Genomic DNA, 25,580 nt, shown 5'->3' with positions numbered 1-25,580 from the left:
TCCGAAAGTTAGTTCCGAAAAGTTGTACGAGCGAGCGCGCAAGAGTTAGGAAAATTTAATTCGCCCTTTTCCGCGATTTTCCCTGATTTTTCCCGAATCACATTTTTCTCTATTATTATATTCCATTGTTGTCTCCATGTATGCACGTACCCCTATATAACTTTTTCATTGCACTGGATAGTAACGTAACGAAGTTACCGCACTGTCCTTCTCAAGAACGTATATAGCGTAGATATTTCTGTACATAGGAACGTAAAATGAAATACTCTACTTTTAGCTCGTTTCCATTGACATCGTGATTTATCCACGTTAAGACTTATTCACTTCTTACTTTTTTCCCTTGGCAAATTTCTAACCGAAGTTATGAAAGTTCTTGAATTATTTTTCATTCGTTACAAAATTCAAAAAAAAAAAAAAAAAATGCACAAATCCGTACAAAATTTTTCTACCCCAAAACCACAACCAACCACCAATCAATCATTCATTCTCTTTGCATGAATATTGAAAAAATCGAATATCAGATAATGCAAGAAATTTATCCGTTGATAAAATTAATATCACGTTTTAATTAAGTTTCGATTTACGAAACGGATAATATAAGATACTTGGGGAAGTTCGCTCGTTACTCTTGAAAACTCCTGTAGATCAAGGTTTTGCTTAATTTAGTAAACGGCAGATCGTGCGAATAAAACGCTAAGAGATAGAGAAAGAGAGAAAGATAGTAGCTGTCGTCATGCAAACGATCAAATTCCTTTCTCGTAAACTTCATTATTAAGTTATTAAGTACGTAAGTGTACTTAGCATAAATTTCTATCTCCACGTTGGCAGCCACCGATGTTGCTGATAGCGATGATAGATGTATGATGGTGGTGGTTATGAAACTACGACTGGGCGAATGCATGAATACTTTAGAATGAACGATAAATTAAAAAAAAAAAAAAAAAAAAAATTAAAAACAACATTATCATTGATTTAAAAGAATTTCAAAAGAAATCTATTAAGCTCGAAAAATGTTACGGCGAAAAATACGTATTATACAATTCGAACAAGTAGCAACGTGTTATTCTTTTTTAATTATTTATTTATTTATTTATTTATTTATTTATTTTTTTTTTTTTTTTAATGATATCGGAACAAAAATATTCTAACGAAGTGGATCCTTCTGTCGCAAAGAAAAAAAAAAAACAAAAAAAAATTAAGAAAAAAAAGAAAATTCGTCTTGGCAAAATAAAAAAAAAAAAAAAAGGGAACGTATAAACTTTTCTTCTTTTTCTTTTCTCTTCCCTTTTTTCTTCTTCTTCTTTTTTTTTCTCTTTCATTAAACGGATCGATCGATCGATTAATCTCTATCGATCGATTAAAAGAGAAGACGTTTTTCTTCATTAGAATCGAGTACACTCTTGGATCCTAATTTCCGGTTAAGCCACGATTTAACCCTCGCACGGCTTCCGTTTACCTTAGTCGTACGATTACCAGGCAGCATTGGTAACGTTGGTTAAACCGTGCCCGAGGATCTCGAACTAAGCTTCTCGATATTAATTATTCCTCGGCAGCTATTCCGGCTTATCAACTGGCGCGTGACGTTGTTCCGATCAAAAAGTGGCTGTGTTATCACAATTCGCGTAATGATAAAAGAAATGAAAGAAAAAAGAAAAATAAAAGAAAAGAAAAGAAAAGAAAGAAATAATATAGAAGAGAAAGTAGGAGAAAAGATGAGTAAGAGGAACGAATAAAAGGACAACGACAAAACGAACAAACAAGAAATTAACTTAAAAAAAAAAAAAAAAAGAAGAGAAAAAAAAATCAAGAGAAAAAAGAAAGAAAAGACAAAAAAAAAGTAAGCCACGGATGTTCCCTTAAAATATGACACTAGCCTCGTCGTGAATTAATAGGGAAACTAAAGGCTGAGATAACGAAGATGGAGAGAGAGAGAGAGAGAGAGAGAGAGACCAAAGTCTGCTGTTAGTTTCTTACTATAGTAGTTGCAAGCACGTTTGAGGCTTCACGTAAGCCTCAAGTGTAACTATGGCATGTGAAGAGAAGCATCATTAGTTAGCTCGACTCAAGTGAAGGGCCTTCTTCCTCCCTTCCTATCCTTCTTCTTATTCTTCTTATTCTCTATCTCTTCCTTCTCCTTGTGTTCTTCTTTCCTCCTTTTCTCCTTTCTTTTTATTACCACCTTCGACTACACTGAAATATTCCCTGAAATGTATTACCTCTTTTTTATTTACTCTTTCTTTCTCTCTCTCTCTCTCTCTCTCTCTCTCTCTCTCTCTCTCTCTCTCTCTCTCTCGTTCTATCTATCTATCTATAAATCTATCTATCTATTTATCTCTCTTGTTCTTTTTCACTTTCGTTTTCTTTTCAAACATTTCTCAAAAGCTCTATGCTCGCAATCTGGTCTCGTATCGCATCAACCGATTCTCGATTAGTAATTAATGATGTAAATTAAACGAAGCTCCCTTTTGATCCGTTGATCCTCTTCCGGAGGATCGTTAAATCTTTCGAAAACCGCTTTGACGCTCGTTTATAAGCATATATAACGTTTTAGTCTATATTATATTTTCAGAAATAATAATAATAGCAATAATAATAATAATAATAATAATAATAATAATAATAATAATAATAATAATAATAAACGACTGCTAAAAATTATTGAAAGTATCATAAACGTATAATGAAAATGAAAATGTATATTATTGCATTGCAAATAATTATATTTTATATAAATAATGGAATCTGAAAAAAAAAGGAGAGATACTGACGAAATATTAAATAACGAGATCTATTAGATTTTATAACAGAAGGAAAACATATAAATATTTCGACGTCAAATAAAACGTAAGAGTAAACAAAAACGAAAAAAAAAAAGAGAAAAAAAGAAAAATAAAAAATAAAAAATAAATAAAATGAAAAAGATACCGAGAAATAAAGCAAATATCTGAGTCTGATTAACTTCCATAATCAAAAACAAATGAAATTTACGTGATATATTTAAAACGATCGATACTTTTGCAATATTAATTCTAACGTATACTATTGGAATAATAAAATGAACTAATACAGGCCTCGAAGAAATAATAAGAATTAATAATAGATCCCAAATTAGCGATTAGATTACAGTTCGTGTATGGAATGAATAAGCAAATCAATTAAAAATAAATAAAAGATGAAAGTGGATTGATAGATTTAAAAGATCAACGCGTAATACGGTACAGGCATATTAATCAATTATTATTTTAGAAAAATAATAATACACAGTTACATGCAATGATATGAAAGTAGATATGTGTATGCATTAAATGTCGTCAAATAGTAGAAACGATGGATCATATAATAAACAGAATTTAAACTAATAGTAACAATGAATTATACAAATAGAAATAATAATAAAAATGTGGGAAAAAAATATAATTCACCGGCCAGGTAGCGCAAAAATACAACTTAAATTCGGACAGACCAACGTAATACAAGTATAAACCACGGATAATAATTAAAAATGAAAATTACAAATTATACCGGGATCGTATGTACAAGAAAAAAGAAAAGAAAATGATACCGCATGAAAGGCCAGATATCGTGCTACAAAATATTATAAAATGCGAAATAATTACTCCTCTTGTAGATATATCAATAACAAGTGATACAAATGTATTAACAAAAATACAAAAAGGGAGAAAGAGAGAGAGAGAGAGAGAGAAAAAAGAGATAGAAAAAAATAAAATAATATAATCGACTGAAAATAAAAGATCAAAGAATATGTCAAAGGGAAGAAGTAATAATAGTATCATTCATTATCTCGGCCATTGGAATCATCTCGTATTCGTTCGAAAATCATCTAACTCAACTTGATATACAACAAATGATATACATACGTATCAGAATACAAAAGGAAATAATTTTAAAAACAAATGAAACAGTATGGAAATTCTTAAAACAATTATATATGTATATGTATATATATATATATGTATAAATACACATACGCACACACACATACATAAAGTAACAATATCTGAATATAATATAAATGATAATACCCCGGTTTATTAAGATTATATGAAACGCTGGAATGTGTAAACGAATGGTTAATGAAACGATTGGTTGGAATTATTTAAACAAACATGATAATAATAATAATAATAATAATAATAATAATGATGATGATGATGATGATGATGATGATGACGATAATAATAATAATAATATTGATAATAATAATAATAATAATAATAACAAATAATAAAGTACAGAGAATTATTTTTTTAAGGAAAATAATTGAGTAACGTATGATCTTTTTTTTTCTACGAAGAAATTAAAAATAACAATGTTTATAATTATTTTACTAACGTTTCACTGTTATTTTATGAGAATATCGTGACGAATAATTACGTTTTAGAATGCTGCAATATAGCAAGGATCTTTCGTTTCGGAAGGTCGAAACTCATGTGTTCTCTCCCTCCCTCTTTCTCACACACACACACACACACACATACACATACATATACATACACTTAACGCGTGACTTTCCATCACGTTTTCCATTTTAATTGGAATTTCATGTTTATATACAACGAGAATAAACAGTCGCTAGTGAGCTTTTACGAGTCTCGTTCCGTATTCGTCGTTCTCATGGCGTTAAACTGAATATTTCTACAAAGTCGTTGGGATTTTTTCCGCTCTGCCTCCCTCCCACCCTTCGTACTAGCCGGCTTCCTTTTCTATCCTTTCCTTTTTTTTCTTTTTTTTTTTTTTTTTTTCATTTCTTTTCATGAAACTAAACATTTCATAGTATTTCAATAAATTCGTTCTCTCCCCCCCGTTGTTCCTTCCTTTCCAGCCCAAACCCCCCGTTAACCAACCATCCTCCTGCTCTCCCCAGTCCAACCTCGCTTTTTTTCTATTGTTTTTTTTCTTCCCCTTTCCGCCGCCTTAAAGAAAAAAAAACGAACAAAAGAAAAAAAGGAAAAAAAAGAAGCAACAAAAGAAGTTGCAAACGATCGAGCGTAATTTAATTAATGGGGCAGTTAAAATCAAGTAATATTGAATAACACGGTATAACACTGGCCAACAAATGAATGATACAGGAGAAATTCATCGTTGAATTCATAGTAGGTATGTGAAGCATCGCGTTAGCACAATAACGGAACCGATATTTGCTTCTCGCATACGACATCGAAACGACGACGTTATGATACTCCAGCTTTTTCACTCTCTGCAGCAGTTGCTGTGAATGCAGTTTGATAAAAAATAGCAAAAAAAAAAAGAAAGAAAGAGAAAGATAGAGAGAGAGAGAGAGAGAGAGAGAGAAAGAGGACGTAGAAAACGTACGCCAAGTGGAACTTTGTAACGCCATGTAAGATCACGAATGTAACAGAGAAAGCTTACCCTAGAAGCTTTTATTTTTCACGCTCTTTTCTCTCTCTCTCTCTCTCTCTCTCTCTCTCGCCTTTCTTGTTGATCTTCTCATGTGCTTTTTATATCGAAAAATACGTAAAAGAACGTACGTAGGCATACGTATGTATCCATGTTACGTGTGCACATTGAACTTCTACTTTCAGAAGAGTTTTATTTTCTACCTTCTACAGTTTCTTCTTGTAAAACTACTTCTCGTTAATTCTTCTTGTCCTTTGAAATATAAGAAAAAAAAAAAAAGAAAAAAAAAAAAAGAAAAAAAAAAAAAAAAAATCTTAATAAAATGTCTTTATACATTCGCGCCGATATTAATTAGAAAAATGAATTGTGTGCAATTTATAAAAAAAAAAAAAAAAAAAAAAGAAAAGAAAAAAAGGAAAAGTAATTATTGACGGTAGAACATTGACGAACAAATAATTCGTCAAGTATAACAAGTTGAAAAAGTATTTATTGAAGAGATGTATAAAAGGAAAAGGGAAATTTCAATGATATATATTCGCAGATCGATTCTCGATCTCTCTCGACGATATAGAACCGAGACAATAGGTACTATGACGAGAACAAGGCGCCTACGGCGAAACGTTTCTCCCTTGATTCCCAACGATCGTATTCTATGTACAAAACTCACTCATAATTGGCAGACTATCGAACGAATGAACTGTCGAGCAAAGTAAACGTTTAATTGAAATTGGCCGGCCCATCGATACGCATTCAGCCGTCGGCTTCAACGGCAATTCAATGTTGGAGAAAAGCCGTAGGGTTCCCACGTTTGTCTATTATTATTTTTTGTTTTTTTCTTTTTCTTCTTTTTTTTTTTTTGTTTTTTTTTCTTCTCTCTCTTTTTTTTTCATCCTCTTTATTTGCAATTTTCATTTTCGTTCTTTTCATATTCATTTTTCGTACAACGATAGAAAAATTTTCCATAAACGAAACAGTTGACGAGTTAACGTCGCTCGTAATAAGAAAAGAAAAGGAATAGGAAAAAGAAAAGGACAAAAGAAAGAAAGAAAAAAAAAAAAAAAAAAAAAAAAAGAAAAAAAAAGGAAAGAAGAGAGAAATAGAAGAGATCTTTCATCCTTCGGTCTTCGATTTTGAAAGCTGTTATTCGTTTCAAACTCTTCCTTTTAAAATAGAATTTCGTTCACGAACGAAGTACTACAGCATTTCTCTTTTCTTCGATAAGAACGCTGCTGATAAAGGAACACGAATGGTTTTCTCCCTTCATGCGTGTTTCGTGATATTTGAAAGATATGTATATGTACGAATACTTTGATACTCGCATGGTACACCCTCGAATAGCCAAGCTTCCGTAGAGAAAGAATTCTATTATATGAATATAGAAAATTCGTGATGGATTTGAACTAGATCGCGTCTACTTTATCGATGTCATAAAAAAATCGTAGATATATTTATTATACACACATATATATATATATATATATATTCTTATATAATATGTAAAAAATAAATAAATAAATATATATAAAAATATATGTATTCCGTATATATATATATATAAGGAAATAGAATAAATATTTTGTACAAAGTGAAAAATTAAGAAAAATAAGAAGAAAGAAAAAGAAAAAAAAAGTAATAATCCATGGCTATTTATTTAGCAATTTGCGAAATAGATTGTAAAAGTAATCATTAAATAAACAAAAAGAGAGTACCCGTTAGTAATGAACCGCGAGCTTAAGCTCGACGGTAATATTCAGCATTTCGTAATTATAACGGTCGGAGCATGGCCCAGACCGCGGTACGCTCACTTTAACTTGCGAATTCGTAATAAGTGCTACAATAAATTACAGTAATGCTCCGGTTATCACGAACAATGAACTTATACTTCGTGGCTGAGAAACGTGCTCGTTATTAAGAACGATTTCGCTAAGTGCAAAAGAGAAAGAATTTTAAACATCCTTGCATGGATAAAGCTTTAAATATATTTACGAATTCTTTAATCCCAAAGTATACTATTCAAACTTATTTTCAAGATTGTATTTTCTTTGTCGTAATTACTTACTCACTTATTTAATTATTTATATTAAAAATAATATTTTCGTTTTATCTCTCTCTCTCTCTCTCTCTCTCTCTCTCTCTCTCTCTTCCTCTCAGATAGAACATACGTATGTATGTAAATTTATTTTTGATCGTTGATATGAGGAAAATAAAAAAAAAATATATATATATATATGTGTGTGTGTATAAAAAGGAGGTCGAATTTTTATCATGAATCAGAAAATTGACATAACTCTCTACGATCAATTTGTTGTGAAGTCCCTGTCATTTCGGGATTAAATTTCAAGAAATGGAAGAACGATAAGGGAAAAAGAATGATATATTTACTCACCAGTCAATTGAGGCCGGCCAGCATTGCTACTAACGACTGTTTCTTGGGTCAATCGATGATGCGTTCTACAACGATAAGTCATCTGTGCATCCGTCCGGGTAATATTGATTATCATCAGTTCACCACTCGGAAGCATGTGATATTTACCGTCTACAAACATACATCAAACTTCGATCATACAATACTCGACAATCTTCTCAAATGATGAGATTGAAATTGGCAATAACGATCGGCTTTATACATAAATAAATAGCAATTAAGATTAAACGTGAAACGTTATAACGATAACGAATAACTAATTAACGATGATGCCAACCATCGCCATTTTCAATACTGACGTTTAATTTTATATATAATCGATTAATTAATTGCCACCATTTTTTTGCTCTCTCTCTCTCTCTCTTCCTTTTCCCTTTCCTTTTTTCCTTTCTTTTTTTTTTTCCTTTTTGTTTTTGTTTTGTTTATAAAAACAATACTTTACATTACATTACATTACATTGCATCAAATTTAAATTACATTTACATTTACATTTACATTTACATTTACATTTCTAATATAATAATTGTTTCTATTTTTAATTAAAAGAAACTACTTAATTGATATTTAACTTGATTTTCGTATATCAAAATTTAACTTGTAACCTTGTCTAAGAAACTATCGATCGTAGCTATCGAAGTAAACGCGGTTATTGATAACTCGAACTATATTATCGAACGGAAGCAGTCAAACTGCTTTTGCGATAGCTTAATCAAACTCGTTTATAATCAACGGAGCAGCCTGATCGTTAATTGCTCCGTGGCTTAACGCCGCGAACGAAAGTCTGGTCTCTGACATGGCATCGTGAAAATCGTTTCTTTGATATCGATGCGATTAACGCGAGATTCGATTTATAGAAGGTGTCACGGAAACTAAACGAGATTCTTATTATATTTTAATAAATCCTCCGAATTCTTTTTACTTGTCAAAATCTCATTTCTCTTTTATCCTTATTTTAATAAGTATTTCGTTAATTCAAATTCTTATTCGAGATTAATGACGAAAATTTGAAGTTTTAAATTTGAGAGCAAAAAAAGAAAAAAGAAAAAGAAAATAAAATATAATAATAATAATAATAATAAAAAGCAGAAGAAGAAGAAGTAGAAGAATTTAATAAATTAAGTGTTCTTGATCTTCAAGAATTTCTTGTAAAAGTCGCTTGAAATTATTATATTTACGTTGTTAAATATATAATTATATATGAATGCATGTACATACATACATACATACATACATACATATATATATATATATATATATACACATATGTATTTATATTTAATATATAATTAAAATAATATGAATCTACTTACCACTCATCGGAGTAGGATAAATATTGAAAGCTGGTTCTTGAAACCACGACGTTACAGTGACGTGATCTCGTACAAAACTTGGCACGTTACAACGCATAAGTACATTGTTGCCGAGAAAACCGCCAGGACTTTGGACTTCGGGATCGTAAGGTTGGTTCACCACTGGAAACATATGAAACGTACGATTCGTTTACGAATCAAAGAAAGATCTATGAAAACTGACAGGGCTTGAGAAAAATAAATAAATTTTCTAAAACGAAATCTCCCTCCCTCTCTCTCTCTCTCTCTCTCTCTTTCTCTCTCTCTCTCTCTTCTTCTTTCCGCATTTGAAATTCTTTTTACATAAAATACACGATACATAATATTTTAGCTGACGGAATATATTATATGACTGTAATATTATATATATATATATATATATATATATATATATATATATATATAATATTGCTGAATATTTCACTGTCTTATTTACACAAGACGGGAGGTAAACGAGCCCGATGTAATGAAGTTTCAAAGTAAAATACGAGCTCAACAGAAGCGTCGTTTGACTTTCGGATCGAAAAGTTCCAATTTTAGTCGTACCGAACAGATAAATTATTTCGTACAATCGATAATACTACTTTATTCTGAAACGTGAAATTGGTCAATGTTCGGAACTTCGTTCGAAACGATCGATCGAAATTTATTTCTATTTAATGAATTTTACGATACACCATACCGACGTGACAAAATTAACAATAACATACAATAAAACTTGATTTGCTTTTATTAAAAAGAACTTTTCTTTTTAAAAAGAAAATACGTAAACGCAAGTGCGCGCGCGCGCGCAATTATGTGTGTATCCATGACCCGGTTAGGTACATTGGAAACACGTTAAATTTACCAAACGATTCTCGATTTGGGAATTCGTATGTTCGGTTTCGACACAATAAACGACCTCGCCGTATTTCCTCGGAAAAAAACTTTACTAGGAGAACGAGAGAGCTCGTCATCTTGCTTTGATTCTTAGGAACTTGGATGAAGCTAGTGGAAAAATAGTTGAGAAAGAAAAAGTAGAAGAAAGCTCGGAAATTGTAGTACATAAAACGTCCGTGGAGAATAAGCTCATTAAAGGTCGAACGTTCGTATCGAGAAGAATCTTAAATTTTTAGTAACGTCAGAGATTTCATTTTTATCTTAACGCAAAACTTTTATTAAATATTTAGAAAGAATTAATACAAAAAAAGAAAAAAAATTTCAATTTATAACGAAACACAGAAACAAGAGAATAAATATGTGCATGTGTAATGTAAATGCGTATAATAATATGAAAAAAAAATTTATGTATGAGATAAAAATGGTAAGCGAATAATAATAATAATGCGAATAAATAATATCCGTGATAACGTTATATATATATATATATATTTATATTTCAAACGAAAATAAAACAGAAAGAAAGAAAAAAAAAATAGTATAAAAAGGGAGAAAAAAAAAGAAAGAAAGGAAGGAAGGAAAGAACAAAAAAAAAAAGAAAGATCAAATTAATGAAATAAAAATAATCAAGAAATATCGAAAGTGGTTGAACGCGTGATTTTCGCGACATTCCAGTACGTCCCTGAGGGCAAGGAACGCGAGTTAATGGTCTCCGTGGCACGTTGCAATAAGGGCATGCCTGAGAAGAAAAAAAAAAAGAACGAAAGAGAAAGGGAAAAAAAAAGTTGTTAAGTGGTGGCAAGGGTGTAAGGCAAAACGGAGAACATGGATAGCACGGATTAAATCCGTCCGACGACGACGACGACGACGACGACGACGACGACGACGACGACGACGACGACTACGACGACTACGACGAATACGGCATTCTCTTTGGTGTCCTGTAGAATACATTGCTTCGACAGAATCAACTTGACGCCTTGGTTGAAAGCTCGGATAATAATAAACAAAAGTAGTAAAAGGGTATATGAAGTATGAAAGAAACGGAAGATGTAAAAAAAAAAAAAAAAAAAGAAAAAAAAGAAAAAAAGGAAAACTGAAAACGTGGTTCTCGTAATTAAAAAATTTCAAAAGAAAATAAGTGAAGATGAAATGGTATGTGTGAAGGTCGATGCCTTTTAGTTATTATCTGATGGTATATCCAAAGAACGGATGGATTTACTTTAAAGAAGAGTCAAGAAAAAGAGAGAGAGAGAGAGAGAGAGAGAGAGAGAGAGAAATGAAAAGATACTAAAAGATACTCTTAATAACTGAATGAAAGAGATTGGAGTTCTCTCGTTCTTGGATCTAAGGAATGATGAAACGATGGATAAGAAACGATACCTTACCTAGTTATCTAAAAAAAAAAAAAAAAAAAAAAAAAGAAAAAAAACCGTACATTTATGAAACATTAAAGGATCATGAGATGGATTCGTTTAAAAAGTACAATCTTGAAAAGGGTAATTTGATAGAATCGTATATCGATATAACAAAGGGGAACAACGGACACGAATTTTCGATAGGTTCGAAGTAAACTCGTCTTAGAAAAATAGATAGATAGAAGGTAGAAAATTCGGAAAGGTTGGCCCTATCTTATCGAAAATCTCGACGGTGTTCGAATCCGCCCCTGAGCTGACAGTTCACGTAAGTTGATGGTCTTGGTTGAAAGGTTGGTAAGAAGAGAAAGAGAGAAAGGAAGAGAGAGAGAGAGAGAGAGAGAGAAAGAAAGAGAGAGAGAGAGAGAGAGAGAGAGAAAGAGAGAGAGAGTGAAAAGGAGATTGGAATAAGAACGTGTAGGAAACTTGTGTGTTGTAAATGCATGTGGTCGTTGCAAGTTTGTCTATGTATCAAGAGAGAGAAAAAGACAGAGAGAGAGAGAGAGAGAGAGAGAGAGAGAGAGAGAGAGAGAGAGAAAGAAAGAGATGTAGAAAGGAGAGAAATACGAAAAGCTAAAGGAGAACGGGTTAGGAGAAAGAGAGGTACGAAAGAGAGAGAGAAAGAGAGAGAGAGAGAGAGAGAAAAAGAGAGAGAGAGAGAGAGAAAAGGGGGTAGAAAGGGGTGGAGGGCAAAGTGTGTGGTAGCGTGTAAGGGTTGGCTCTGCAGCCCGTTTCGAGAGTCAGCAGAGCGAGGCACTCAGACTCCAGAATGGGGTAAAAACTCGGTGAGTTTGCCTCTGCTTCTCTCTTCTTTCCTCTCTATGCCTTTTCCTCCATCTCTTCCACCTCCTTCCTCTTCACCTCTTCCTCCTATTTCTCCTCTTACTCCTTCCCTTCCCTTCTCTTCTCTTCTCTTTCATCCGGCCTCCTAGCTCTTTCCGTATCGCAAGCGACGGCTCTCGGTTATGCGGCAACCAAGCTGAGCATGAACTCGGCAGACGTCTCGTGGCAGGTAATATTTACAAACCATGAAACGCGCGTAGAGAGACGAAGGCCTCCCGGCCGAAACCATCCTTCTCTTTCTCTTTCTCTCTCTCTCTCTTTCTCTCTCTTTCTCTCTCTTTCTCTGTTAGTCTATCTATCTATCTATCTATCCATCCATCTCTCTCTTTCTCTAAATCTTTCTCCCTTCCTCTTTCTCGGTTTTCGACTCTCATCCTGCTACAATATCCCATCCACGAGCATCCTGGCAAAAGCAGAGAAATTTCGTGCGTTGGCAAGACTTCGTTCCTTCCTTTTCTCCTCAGATTTCTTTTTCTTTTATTTCTCTCTCTCTCTCTCTCTCTCTCTCCCCCTTCCAGCCTTCCTTCATTCTATCCCTTTTTTTTCGACAAGTCGAATTTACGAGACGAGAGAAAACTTCTCGAGAAACGGTTTTTATTTTGCATATATACATAAATATATTGTATATATATATATATATATATATATATATATACTATATATATTTTATACATATATATATATATATGCCGAGATATACGGACGTTGCAATTGCATTTCCATTTTCATTAGCGCTGTTATATTTGAAAGAACGGCCGCAAAACGAGTGAAGAGGAAACTCGAGAATGCGACGATGAAAAGAAGAAGAGTGTAAAAATGGAAAGGGTAGGATGGGAATTGGGAATGGTAGGGGATGAGAAAGGGACGAAAAGAGAAGTGAGCTCGTCGTCTCCTCTCATCTTCGTATAAACTACCATGCGCTTTTATACATTATACGCGTAGATTCGTCCATTTCGTCGTGCCTGATAAACGAACTCTTGAAGGATAACCTTGGAAAATTAACAAAAATCTATATATTTCACATCGTTATAAAAAATATTTCTTTCCGAAGGAAAGTCGTATGAAAATTTTTTCATTTAATTCGTGCCAATGCGTATGTATAGATGCGAGAGAAAATAATACGGCCATTAGTTTTCCTAATGGAAAATGTGAAAAAGTAAAGAAAAACGGAGAAAAAAAAAGAGAGAGAGAGAGAGAGAGAGAGAGAAAATAGATACATTATGCGCCAACAGAGAATAGGAATAAGATAGCTTAGAGAATACGGACGTGAGGCGTTAACCGAGTCAGAAAAATTGTCTCGTAACGTTCGACGACGCTGTCGTTTGCAGTTTCGCATCGTAATGCGCGCGTGCATACGTAACTTGCAAGCCGATCTTTCTTGTCGTCGTCGTCGTTCTCCTTCTCCTCATCGTCACAACGATTTTACATGAGAGCAAAAGAGACATGCCCATTTCATTTGTCCTCTTTCTTTCTTTCTTTTCCTTTTTTCCTTTTCTTTTGTTTCTTTTTCATTCTTTATTTTCTAGCTTTTTTTTATTTTTACTCCAACGAATAATGGCACGTATTCTTCACGATAAGCGGTTAAATCGTTTTTGTATTTTACTATTATTTTGAAATATTCCGATTTAAATAATGTAAAATTGATTAATCTATTATTTGATAATAGCCGTTATTGTAAGTACATATATATATATATATATATATATATATATATATATATATACTTTTATATAATTACATAATTTTCGATAGAGAATAGAACACGGCTCGTTTCAAGGATGAAACGAATTTTCCTCTGTAGGTAATCTAAATTACTACTGCAACGGAATATTTAATCTCCTTCCAATCACGCTTCCAGACAATCGAATCTGGAAAAGATGAAACTTTCTTCCCCGAGATGTAATCTCTGCTGTCGAGGAAAACGACCCAATTTTTCAACGTGCAAAATCGATATGTAGTCTTCTAAACGATTCTTAATAAAAATCACGACACGATTTTTAATAAAAATCTTTTCATTTTAATACCACTTTCATCGTTACATTTCATTCATCGAATTAATTATATTAACAAAATGATCTATTTCAAGTATCAATATTATTTTCTTCAAAAAATTACCATTCGATACAACGAAATTCATTCGTATATACGTACATTAACATAGATCATTAATTATTTGAAGTTCATTGTATTATTAAATTTTTTTCTCGAATGAACATGAACGATAAATTTCACGTATCACTTTGGATTCATCGAATTGAATATAAGAAATATATATATATATATATATATATATATATATATATATATATATATATATATACAGACAAGTTCTAAATGAAGTGTAGCAAAAAAATGTGCACTCTCTCTATCTATCTCTCTTTCGAAACTGCTAAAGAATCAGCAATATTAAAAGTTTCACTTTTCGTTTTTCTTGAACACACATTTTCTATCTACCGATATGAAACCGTTCGATTTGTAAAGGAGAAAAAATTGTTTCGAATATCTCGCCCGAAGCTACGTAACACGATATATTGTAGGATGTACATTTGGTCCATTCGAAACGAACGTGAAATTCGGTGTTTTGCGAAACGTCCTTGAAATAGCGGCAGAGGCTGTGGAAAAGAAAAAAAAAGAAAAAGAAAAAGAAAAAAAAAAGGAAGAAAAAAAAAAGGAAGAACACAGCCTAAAAACAAACGAACGAATAGGACGAAGTTTTAGGAAAACGAGTGGAGGATGTTATTTGAGGAAAAAGGTAGGAATTTGAACGTTATCCATGGAAACTCTCGAGCGTGATACTGCGACGCCGTAAAAGTAAATATTGCAGAGTTCCGTGAGCTTTTTATTATATAAATGTCCTCCCATGGTCGTTAAACTTCCTCATTTCCTACGGAGTGTAGCGTCGAGTGAGTAACTTTCAGTCGACGCTTGTCTTAAATAGTATATCTCGTTCGTCGACCTTCACCGTCTTTCTCGCTCTCACTTAATCCTCCGCTTCCCCCCTGGCCCTCGCCCTTCCCCTATTCCCCATAAAGTCTCTACATTCATCAGTGTTCTTCTTCTTCTTCTTCTTCTTCAAGACTTTTTTTATTCTTCTTTCTTTCTTTCTTTCTTTCTTTCTTTCTTTCTTTTTTATATTTTTCTTTTTTTTTTCCTTTTTTTTTTTTTACTTTCGCATTTAAGAAGAGAGACAAAACCAATGGATCCTGGGAGATAAATCGTTCATGCTCGATGTTTCATGAAAATTGTTATTGAGAATAGAAAAAGGAAAAAGAGGAAGGAAGGAAGAAGGCAAAAAAAAAAGAAAAAAAGAAAAAAAGAAAAAAAGAAAAAAAAAAGGAAAGGAAACCCAATGATTTAATTTATTTATAAATTGTCGATGTTCCTACCATCCATCCCTTCTTTCATTTCTCTTTTCCCGTTAAAATTCTTCTTTCTCTTTTACCAAAGTAACTAAGGCACTTTTCTTAGCCCGCAGCGTAATTTCGTCTTCATTCGAGGGATAGAACCTTAATTAACTTTCTTTTTTTTTTTTGGCTTTTTTTCTTTCTTTTTTTTTCCTCAATGCGAACACAGACGTCTTTGACTCCCACGGTTGACCGCATTTCATGCTCGACATACAACCGTTGCGTAAATTTATCGTAATTCATGGAAGAGAGGGTGAATTACGTAACGACCCTGCAACGTAATGGCTTTCTCCTTTCTCCGATGACTTAAATTGTAATTAACTTTGACGTATTGCGGGAAAGAGAGGAGACGGAAAGGGAAGAGAAAAGGGGGGGGAGGGGTGGAGGTGGAGAAGGTAGGTGGGAGGAGAGAGGAGGTGGGTGGATGTGGTTGGGGAAGGCAATACCGAGAAATACGTTCTAGATTGAATTTCAATTTCCTTCCTTAGGCAAAACAAACAAAACAAAACAACAAAAAAAAAAAAAAAAAAAAAGAAAAAGGAAAAATAAATCGTGAGCAAGTAAAGGTATTGAAAAACGTATTGAATTCTGGCAAAAGTCACAAAAAGAAAATTTCATTCTTACCGTAGAAATCGTTAATTTAACGAAGATCATTAATTATTCGTTAACTTAAATAGAAAAAAGAGTTTACCACTCGTGGTATGACGAAAGGTTGAGTAATCTTGAAGGAACGTTTAAAATGAACAAAGTGAGACAAAATTTAACCGGGCTAAATCTTTCATGAAGAAGACATAAGTAGTACTGGTTTCGTTTATTCTTGAGAAAGAAACGAACATCGGCTTGTGTCTTATAAATTCGTGGTACTTGAAAAGTCGACAAGAACGACGACGACGACGACGAAGACGATTACAAGGACGACGACGACGACGACGACGACGACAACGTTTGACCTTTCACTCGAATACAGACACTACCTTTAACTTGTGCAAAATTCAAAGTGGTACATGGTAAAGGTGGAAAGTAACGTTTGGAGCGGGCTCTTTTCACGATTGCACGTACCTAAGTAAACATAGAACGTACAACATAGAAATATCTATATGTGTTGGAAGTTCTACTACGTAAACAGAAAGTAACATATGTCACGTATTTCGTGAGAGTGACACGTATCGAGAGTAAGTATAGGTAAACTTGTAGATAGTAGGATATGTGTGATATATATGTATGTATGTATGTATGTATATAGAAACACGTGTCCAAGCTAGAGACACGTCCAAGTAGAACGGGATGGATATGAAACGTAGGTACGTACATACATACATACATACATACATACATAGATGTTTTCGGTTGAGAATCGAGATTACTCTTGACAGAAGGAGGATGCTGGATGTCTCAGAGAACGTACGAAAGCGGAAACGTTGTTCCATTGTTGCGTTACTCGATTCCAATCTCTCCTCTCTTCCCTAGCTAGTCACTATCCCGAATACACGTTATACTACAAAAGATATATCTGGGCATGCGCGAGCACGTAATCATATCCATTTTGCTTCGAGGAATACGGCGTATCCGGTCGGAAGAGTTTTCTCCAAGAAGGCGCAGAGGGAGGAGGAGGAGGAGGAGGAGGAGGAGGAGGAGGAGGAGGAGGAGGAGGAGGAGGAGGAGGAGGAGGAGGAGAAGGAGGAGTTGGAGGAGTTGGAGGTGAAGTAGGAAGGAGCAGAAAGGAAGGCAGGAGATAGAAAGAGAGAGAAAGACATAAAGGGAGAGAGAGAGAGAGAGAGAGAGAGCTGACGCGGCAGAGATATCCTCAGCATGAATCTGAAAAGGTATGGGCTGCGTTCACGCGACGATGATTTACGGGCGTATTAGGTCGATAAGATATCTTCCGGTTCGTTGACCCGGCGGAAGCTCTATTTTTAAGGCGTCTCGCGACCCCCTTTTGCTCCATTTATCGCACCGCCGTACTTCCACTTTTCGTATCTCCATCCCTTTCCTTTCCTTTCCTTTCCTTTCCTTTCCCATCCCTTTTGGAAACTACCCTTCTACCTCTTACTACCCTTTTCCTCCTTACTGAATTCGCCCGCCGTGTCTGTGTGTTTCTATCCGGATTGGCCAATCGGACGTAAGGAAGCGATCACGAAGAATTCTCTCTCTCTCTCTCTCTCCCTCTCTATCTATCTATCTACTATCTATCTATCTATCTCTTTTCTTATGTCCTCCTTTTGGTACACTCCATCGATAAAAATATAAAAACGAATCGAATCTTGCGAAAGCTTTCGCATTCTTTATGATTCAGGATCGGCTACTTTAAAAGTAAATTGATGTCCTTCGATTTAATCGATATTAGGAATAAATCTAGTCAAATTTAGTTGCATAGGATGAATTTATTCGAGTTAAATATATAAGTTAAAGAGTAATATACGAAGAAATAACGATTCGATCGTTTAATTCGATTTGATTGTAAAAATCTATTAAGGTCTTCATTAGAATTTTGCGTCTCTCTCTCTCTCTCTTTCTCTTCGTCTCTTTCTCTTTCTTCGAATCAACGAGAAAGACAAAGTATATGTCGATAATCTAATTCACGATATTCCGTCTTTTCAGTCAAATATACTCCTTCGACACGATTTGATATCGCGACAGAAATTCTTCAACTACTTTACGACAAATAAATTCATGTTTCAACCTCGAGATAGAACGGACTTGATCGCGCACTCCTTATATATAATATATAACATTTGTGTATATATATATATATATATATATATATGTACACAAACGTATATATGCTTATCTACCTATGTACCTAACATCGTTCAGATGCATCTTTCATCGAGTCGAGTATGATACGTGATATAGATAAATATTTCCATATCACGGTCGAGGCCTCCATCAATCAGAAAATATACGTTACTGGTAAAGAAAAGAAGAGTTTTTTTTTTTCCCGTTTCGATAAACGGAATGCTTTCGAGTCGGCGCGGATCCAAAGATCGATGGCTTGAGGCCAAATATTTTGAGGGGAGGGTAAGTTTGAACAGGACGATTAACACAGAGAAACGATTTAATTCGTTGCCGAGTTCGCTATCTTGATAAAACGTAATAACGAAGTAAAGAAAATCATGTCGGACGTCGAGAAAAAAAATAAATATCCCTACGTGTATTTTTTTTTCTATCTGTATCTTTATTTCTCTATCTCTCTCTCTCTCTCTGTCCCTCATACACACTGGCTGATGAGATATGACACGTAGCCGTCAGTCGTACGAAACATTGACCCGTTCTACTTAACGTAGATATTTTATCGTCAGATAGTTAAGTAGTCTGACAAAGCGTGATGAGATACGCTCGAACAAAATACGATTCTATTGGTAAACGTTCAAAACGAATTGTAACTGTTTCCTCTTTTTCTCTTTGTTTTTTTTTTTTTTGTTCTTTTTTTTTCTTCTTCTATTAATTCCTTTTTTTCTATCTCCTACCTGATGCATTAATAATAGTGTAAAAATAATTTGCATTTGCAAAAAAAAAAAAAAAAAGAAAGGAAATAAAAAATTTCTTTCAACGCGGATGAATCGAGGTGGAATGAAAAAGAAAGGAAAACAGAGGAAAAGAGGAAAAAGAAAAAAGGGGGAAATTATGCTTGGAAATGCTTTGCGGAGAGAGAGAGAGAGAGAGAGAGAGAGAGAGAAACGGTCTGGCTAACGTTTGGATAACGCGGGGGTAACGAAGAAGAAGTTTCACGGTTGGCATGCCTGCTCTGACAGTGACGTCTCTGCTGACGACGGCGCCGACGCTGTTCGCGGCTGAGCACTTATAAATGGCCCAATGGACGTCCTGTCGGAAAGCTTCGGCCTCGAATCCCGGAAAGTGAATCGTCCCATTCCCAAGGACGTGTCGGATGCCTGGTATGTTCGTTATACTGCCCCCATCCGCGGCCAACCAATCCACAGTAGGTGCTGGATTCCCTCTGACAGTGCAGTCCACTCTACCACCGTTCACATTAGTGAACTCGACGCGAGATGGTGGTTCCGACACAAAACTCGGTCCTTGCATCTCGTATGAGGCGTTACAATCTGCAACAAACAAAACGAAACAAGATTAGAACATAATATCGTGAAATTCGAATCACTAATTTATTTAAAAAATAAACATAAAGACATTTAGATAGCATTATGATATCATTATTATTATTATTATTATATCAATTTTAATATCTATAAATTAAAGAAAAAAAGAAACAAAAGGAATAATCAAAATAATCAATTTAATAAATGTATTTTCGATCGATTATAATACCAGTGCCGATCGATCATCCAGACAAGAATCCTGATGCTTTACAATCCGATTCGATTCTAGACTGAATTCCTTGAATATTTCGACGATAATCCACATTCTACCACTTTCCCAACAAGCCCATCAACCGGCAACCCCATAAACGTATTTATCGCGCTACGGTAGGAACATAACGAGCCAGAAAACGGTTTTATCACTTAGCCTGTATCCATTCATTAGCGATGGCCACAGTCTCACCCCACCCCCCTCATCCCCGGTACTCCCGAAGGAACGTGATTAAAAAATTTAAAAAGCGTATTTAAGCGACCCAACGAGTCAGCAAGAGTAGTGGCAACATCACGTTGAATTTTTTTCATCCCTAGGTCCCGAGTAATTTTCAAGTAATTTTCTAGAACGCCGCCGTTCTACAGCCATGGACTGTATCGTACCGACACGGGACGTGAACGAAGATAATACGGGTGGCCATAAATCACACATTTAACGCTGAAATTCGCCGGTAATAGGTTCCATAAATGGAGCGCATTGCGTTTCGCCCTTCCTTCCTCTTCGATCCCCACTAGCTAAACTCTACACCTTCCTCCATCCCTGTGTCCGCTATCAGCGAATCCTGTTAACCATTCATCACCCGAGTTATGTTGATTTAAGTAGGAATGCCAGGCCACTCGGATGTATTCGGCATTCCAGCTAGCATTATCCATCTGGCCTGGTCTGGCTTCGTCTAGCCTGGTTGGCTAGCCTGACTGGCCTGTTTTGGCCTGGCCTAGCCTGGTCTGGTCTGGTCTGGTCTGGTCTGTTCTAGTCTGGTTTGACTTTGGCTATCTTCGCCGAACGAATTACAGAGAATGCAGCATCGAGAACGTGCGACGAATTGCTAACAGGACAATTTCAATGAGTATACCTCAAACCAATATTACATTGTATTCGTTAACGTTTCTAGAAACGTTCAGAAACGTTAACCAAGGAAGCGACATCGATGAATTATCGATAAACGATTACCTTCCACTCCCACTATTACTCCTACTCCACCTCTATCTCCTCCTCCTCCTCCTTCTCGGCTCTTCTACTAACTCTCCTCATCCCTAAGCGATGTGACGGATGATATTGAAAATTTAATCGGCCGGATAGATGCGAGTTTGTAGAAGACGAGGGGGGGGGGGGAGGGATAGGAGGACCATCGACACCGAAAAAGGTGAGTTAATATGCAAAGCAATAACCTATCTCTTACACCACCACCACCATCAACCATATGATGCTATTTAAATTTTCCCAGATAAAATATATTAAACTTTATACTTTCGCGTTTAACAAGATAAAATTATATACTCGAACTAAATTATTCCCTTTTACAATAATATGAATAATGTTCGATTTAAGAAGGAATAAAAAAAAAATTTCTCATATCTCGCAAAAACATTTCGTTTCTTTTATATTCGTCAGATATATTCGTTAGATTGTAAAACTAGTTGGAAAATACTATCTTTGATATTTTTCTACATTCATTATACATATATATGTATAACCTACCTATCTCTACGGTATTGCGTTTATGCTTAGAAGTGGTTTACGAGCAACTGTCAACGCGTATACATGCCATACCCTGTTGAAACATAGCTTTCAACGTGCTACGCATCTTCGTATTACAGCGCACTATGTTATATTAAATTCGTGAGGGCTGTATTCTACCTAATCTTTAAAGTGATTGTTTTCTCCAAGGAGAAAAGCAACCGGGATCTTAACGTCGTTGCGACAACGACGACAACGACGACGACGACGACGACGACGACGGCAAGGTATCCTCGTTCTGTCATTCTTCTCTCGTGAGACTTCACAAAGTCCGAGCTCTCTCTCTCTCTCTCTTTCTCTCTCTCTCTCTCTCTCTCTTTCTTTCTCTTTTCTTTACTTTTTACTTTCCTTTTTTTTTCTCTCTGAACTTTTTTCACTCGGCTATACCTTATGACCTACATCTTCCGATCTCCGTAATAATTTCTTAGCGAGGAGAAAACAAATGGTATACAAGTAAAAAATTGAATTTGTTGTTTCCCTCGAAACGAGGAGAAGAATAAAGAAAGATAAGAGAAGTCTGTTTTTCTTTGTGGCATAAAAGTAATTTCATCTAAACGCAAAGTCGGACGTGCGGCATCTTCGCATTTGACGCATTACCTCTCCCTTTCTCTCTCTCTCTCTCTCTCTCTCTCTTTTTCTCTTTCCCTCGAGCTTTTCATACTGCTCTTTTCTAACACGGTTTATCGAGCAAATAGAAATGAATATTAATTTATCCTGTTTGCGGCGATTTAACTTGTAACTGTTCTTTGCTCAAAGACCTAAAGAAAATGGATTTGAAAAAAACAAACCAAAACAAAACAAAACAAAAAGGAGCACAAAAAACTTGTTCTTCTTTGAAATCTTCGTTAAAAAAAAAAAAAAAAAGAAAAAAAAGAAAGAAAAAGAAAAAGAGAAAAAAGAAAAAAGAGAAAATGGGAAAAATAAAGAAGAATAAAAGGGAGATAAGGAAGAAAGAAATCTTAGAAAATGTTGAAAGGTGATTGGATAAGAAAATTGGACGGAGGAAATGTTCGACGGATTGAAAAATCAAAAGTCGAAAAGGGAAAAGAATATGAATGGAATAAGAAAAGGATAGAGAAAAAAAGAAAAGAAAAGAAAAAAAAAAGGAAAAAGAAAGAAAAAAAGAAAGAAAAAGAAAAACGAAAGTGCATCATCGCGTGCGTGGCTCTAGCGAGCGTGCACGCTCGGTTTGCGAAAGGAAGTGCTTGTATTCTCTGATATAATGGCTCGCTCGAGTGCATTTGAAATGCACTGGCTCATCGGAATAGCTAAACAATAGAAGCCACTGAGGAGAAGGGAAGAAGGGAGACCAAGGGGAATTCAGACGTAGACCTGGCAGCTACTCGAGATATCTCTCTCTCTCTCTCTCTCTCTCACCCTCTCTTTTCTCTTCTCTTCTCTTTAGACGCACTTGCTGATATAGAAAGAGAAGAGAAGAGAAGAGGAAGATGCAAAAGAGACGTGACGATGGGTTACGCACGGTACAACGTGTTTGTACGTTTCCTGCAGCGTGCGCACGATACGTCGAGTAGAGACTAACTTTAGTCAACCCTCGACGTCATCGCAAGAGCTTCTGAGGCTGCACACTTCTGCTTTCTCTGTCGTGTAGGCTCGTTCAAGAGACCGAGACAACCGGCCGACGACCATCTGCGTAACGCTTTACGTCAACATCCTTCAGTTCTCTCATTCTTTCTCTCTTTCTCTCTTTCTCTTTCTCTCTTTCTCTTTCCTCTCTTCTATTCTTTACCCTGTCCGTTCCTTAAGCGTCCTCGAAAACATTACAGATCTCCCCTTTTCGTGATCATCCACGTGAGCTTGTCCACAGTCCCACGAAAAGGGTCCCCATGAGGAGTTCATCTCTTCCAATTAATCGCTCGATATAACAAACGTGATGTTTTCTAAGACGATGTTCGAGACCTTTTCTAAAAAGGAAAAAAAGAAAAAAAAGGAAAGAAAAGAAAATAAATAAATAAATAAAAAAGAAAAAGAAAAGAAAAAAAAATCAAATATAGGATAATCAAGTCTGCTTTCGTTTCATATCTTTTTTTTTATATCTTCTCTCTAACTCTCCCGCTCTCTCTCTCTCTCTCTCTCTCTCTCTCTCTCTCTCTTTTTTGCTTTTCTTCTTCTTCTTTTGTCTCCTTTTTCTTTTTTTAATTAGAAAAAAAGGAACGGATAAATATAACGTCCACATCGATTTACCTTCCTTGCCATTTCTTCTATTGTTTTGCCGAGAGACAAGTACGTATAAACGTAACATCTCAGTACAAAAATTGTTGCACCGTTGCTGCTCCATTCGGAGCTACGTGATAAAACTGCAGCTCCGTGAAATTACCGTCGCTCGCCGTAAAGCACGGACGTTTTCAGAAGAAACTTCCTTTGTTAGATTTGCTTACACTATCACGATTCTCTCTCTCTCTCTCTCTCTCTCTCTCTCTCTCTCTCTCTCTTTTTCTCTCTTTCATTCTTTCTTTGTCTATCCTTATTTTGCTTGTTCTCTCTCTCTCTCTCTCTCTCTCTCTCTCTCTCTCTCTTTCTACGTCTTTTCAACTTTCCTCAATGAAATTTACTTGACAAACAAAATACGATATTATAATACAAATGATTCATTTTCATTAAAAAAACATATTAACAAATGAGAATATTATTAAATCATTTAGAAAATGATAAAATACTTGACGATAACGATTTAGTACGTAATAATTGAACGAATAGGAAACAAATAGATTCGAATGTAAAACAATCGTCGAGAAGAAAAATAAAGTGAAAATAGAAAAGGAAAAACGAAACAAAAGAAAAAAAAAGAAAAAAAAAAGAAAAAAAGAAAATCCTTAGGAAATCTACCATTACATTCTAATTACCGTTTAGCGCAACGAGAAAGTATCGAGAGTCTGCTGCGGTCGTTGGAAAAGTACCGGCAATCCGGCCGCTCGATTCGCGCTTATTAAAGCGAAGCGCGAAAAAAAGCAATCTCTTTGACTAATTGCCGACGAGTATGCCCGTATATAGAAAGAGAGAGAGAGAGAGAGAGAGAGAGAGAGAGACACGAACACAGACACGAAGAGTAGAGTTAGCGAGCGAATGCATGCCGATGTACGTGCACATTGTGAAAAAAAGAAAAAAACAAAACAAAAAAAAAACAAAAAAAAGAAAAAAACAATAAAAAAGAAGAAAAAAAATGCGAAAGAGAAAGAGAGAAGGGAAGAGAAACGACGAATGGAGCAGTCCCCATTCCGGAATCCACGGCTCATCCGGCGGTTTACAATCCTTTCTTTCAAGCAGGCGATGGGAAACGAGGCGGAGACGAGTCGCGTCCCTTCACAGAGATGAGAGAGATAGAGATAGAAAGAAAAAGAGAAAGAGAGAAGCACCCCGAAGCGTACATACAAACGCACACGCGCGCGCGCACACACATAGACACACACTTTACATATATATATATATATATATATAAATATATTCTTTTTTGCGAAGGATAGAAAAAGTGAAAGGTACGAAGAAAAGGAAAATAGAAAGAGAAAGAGAGAAAGTGGTGATGGTAGTGGTGGTGGTGGTGGTGGTTGTGGAGGTGGTAGCAGTGATAGTAGTGGTGATGATGGTGGTAGTACTGGTGGTGGAGATGGTAGAGGGGTGTAGCATCGTGGGCCTCTCTCACCCTCGCTTGTCCGACAATGCAAACCAACTTTCTCATTTCAATGTATTGTTTCCATTGTTCGAGCGTGCAGCATCCGCTAGGGTTGGCAGTCGTTGTGCCAGAGAAAGAAAGAGGAAGAGTAGGGAAAGGAAAAAGGAAAAGAGAAAAAGAGAAAAAGAAAGAGAGAGATAGAGAGAGAAAGAAATAGAGAGAAAGAAATAGAAAGAAGAGGATAGAAAGATCGTAGGATCTTTTTCCTTCCAAAGTCAATCGTCATTGAGCTCTGAGAAGCTCTGTGCTTGCCCGCCATACCTCATCCGTTTTTTCGCCACAAGCCCTACTCCCCCGCCCCCCAACCTCCATCCCCGTCTCCACTATCCTTCTTTTCCTACTCTTCTTCTCTCCTT

General features: G+C 35.3%; 1 protein-coding gene across 7 annotated transcripts in view; it reads right to left on the bottom strand.

Annotated features, from left to right (window-relative positions):
- LOC124425775 (Down syndrome cell adhesion molecule-like protein Dscam2) overlaps positions 1-25,580 on the bottom strand; it is a 129,499-nt gene that overhangs the window by 66,164 nt on the left and 37,755 nt on the right. For all 7 annotated transcript variants that reach the window (XM_046966634.1, XM_046966631.1, XM_046966636.1 and 4 more), the window contains exons 3-5: positions 19,436-19,756; positions 9,116-9,277; positions 7,766-7,915 (exon numbers count right to left, since the gene is read on the bottom strand). In XM_046966634.1, the coding sequence (XP_046822590.1) occupies positions 7,766-7,915; positions 9,116-9,277; positions 19,436-19,756 (633 nt within the window). The remainder of the gene's footprint in view (positions 1-7,765; positions 7,916-9,115; positions 9,278-19,435; positions 19,757-25,580) is intronic.

Source organism: Vespa crabro, chromosome 7 (genome assembly GCF_910589235.1).
Source record: "Vespa crabro chromosome 7, iyVesCrab1.2, whole genome shotgun sequence".
Classification (NCBI taxonomy): domain Eukaryota; kingdom Metazoa; phylum Arthropoda; class Insecta; order Hymenoptera; family Vespidae; genus Vespa; species Vespa crabro.
This window is presented reverse-complemented; position numbering and strand designations above follow the sequence as displayed.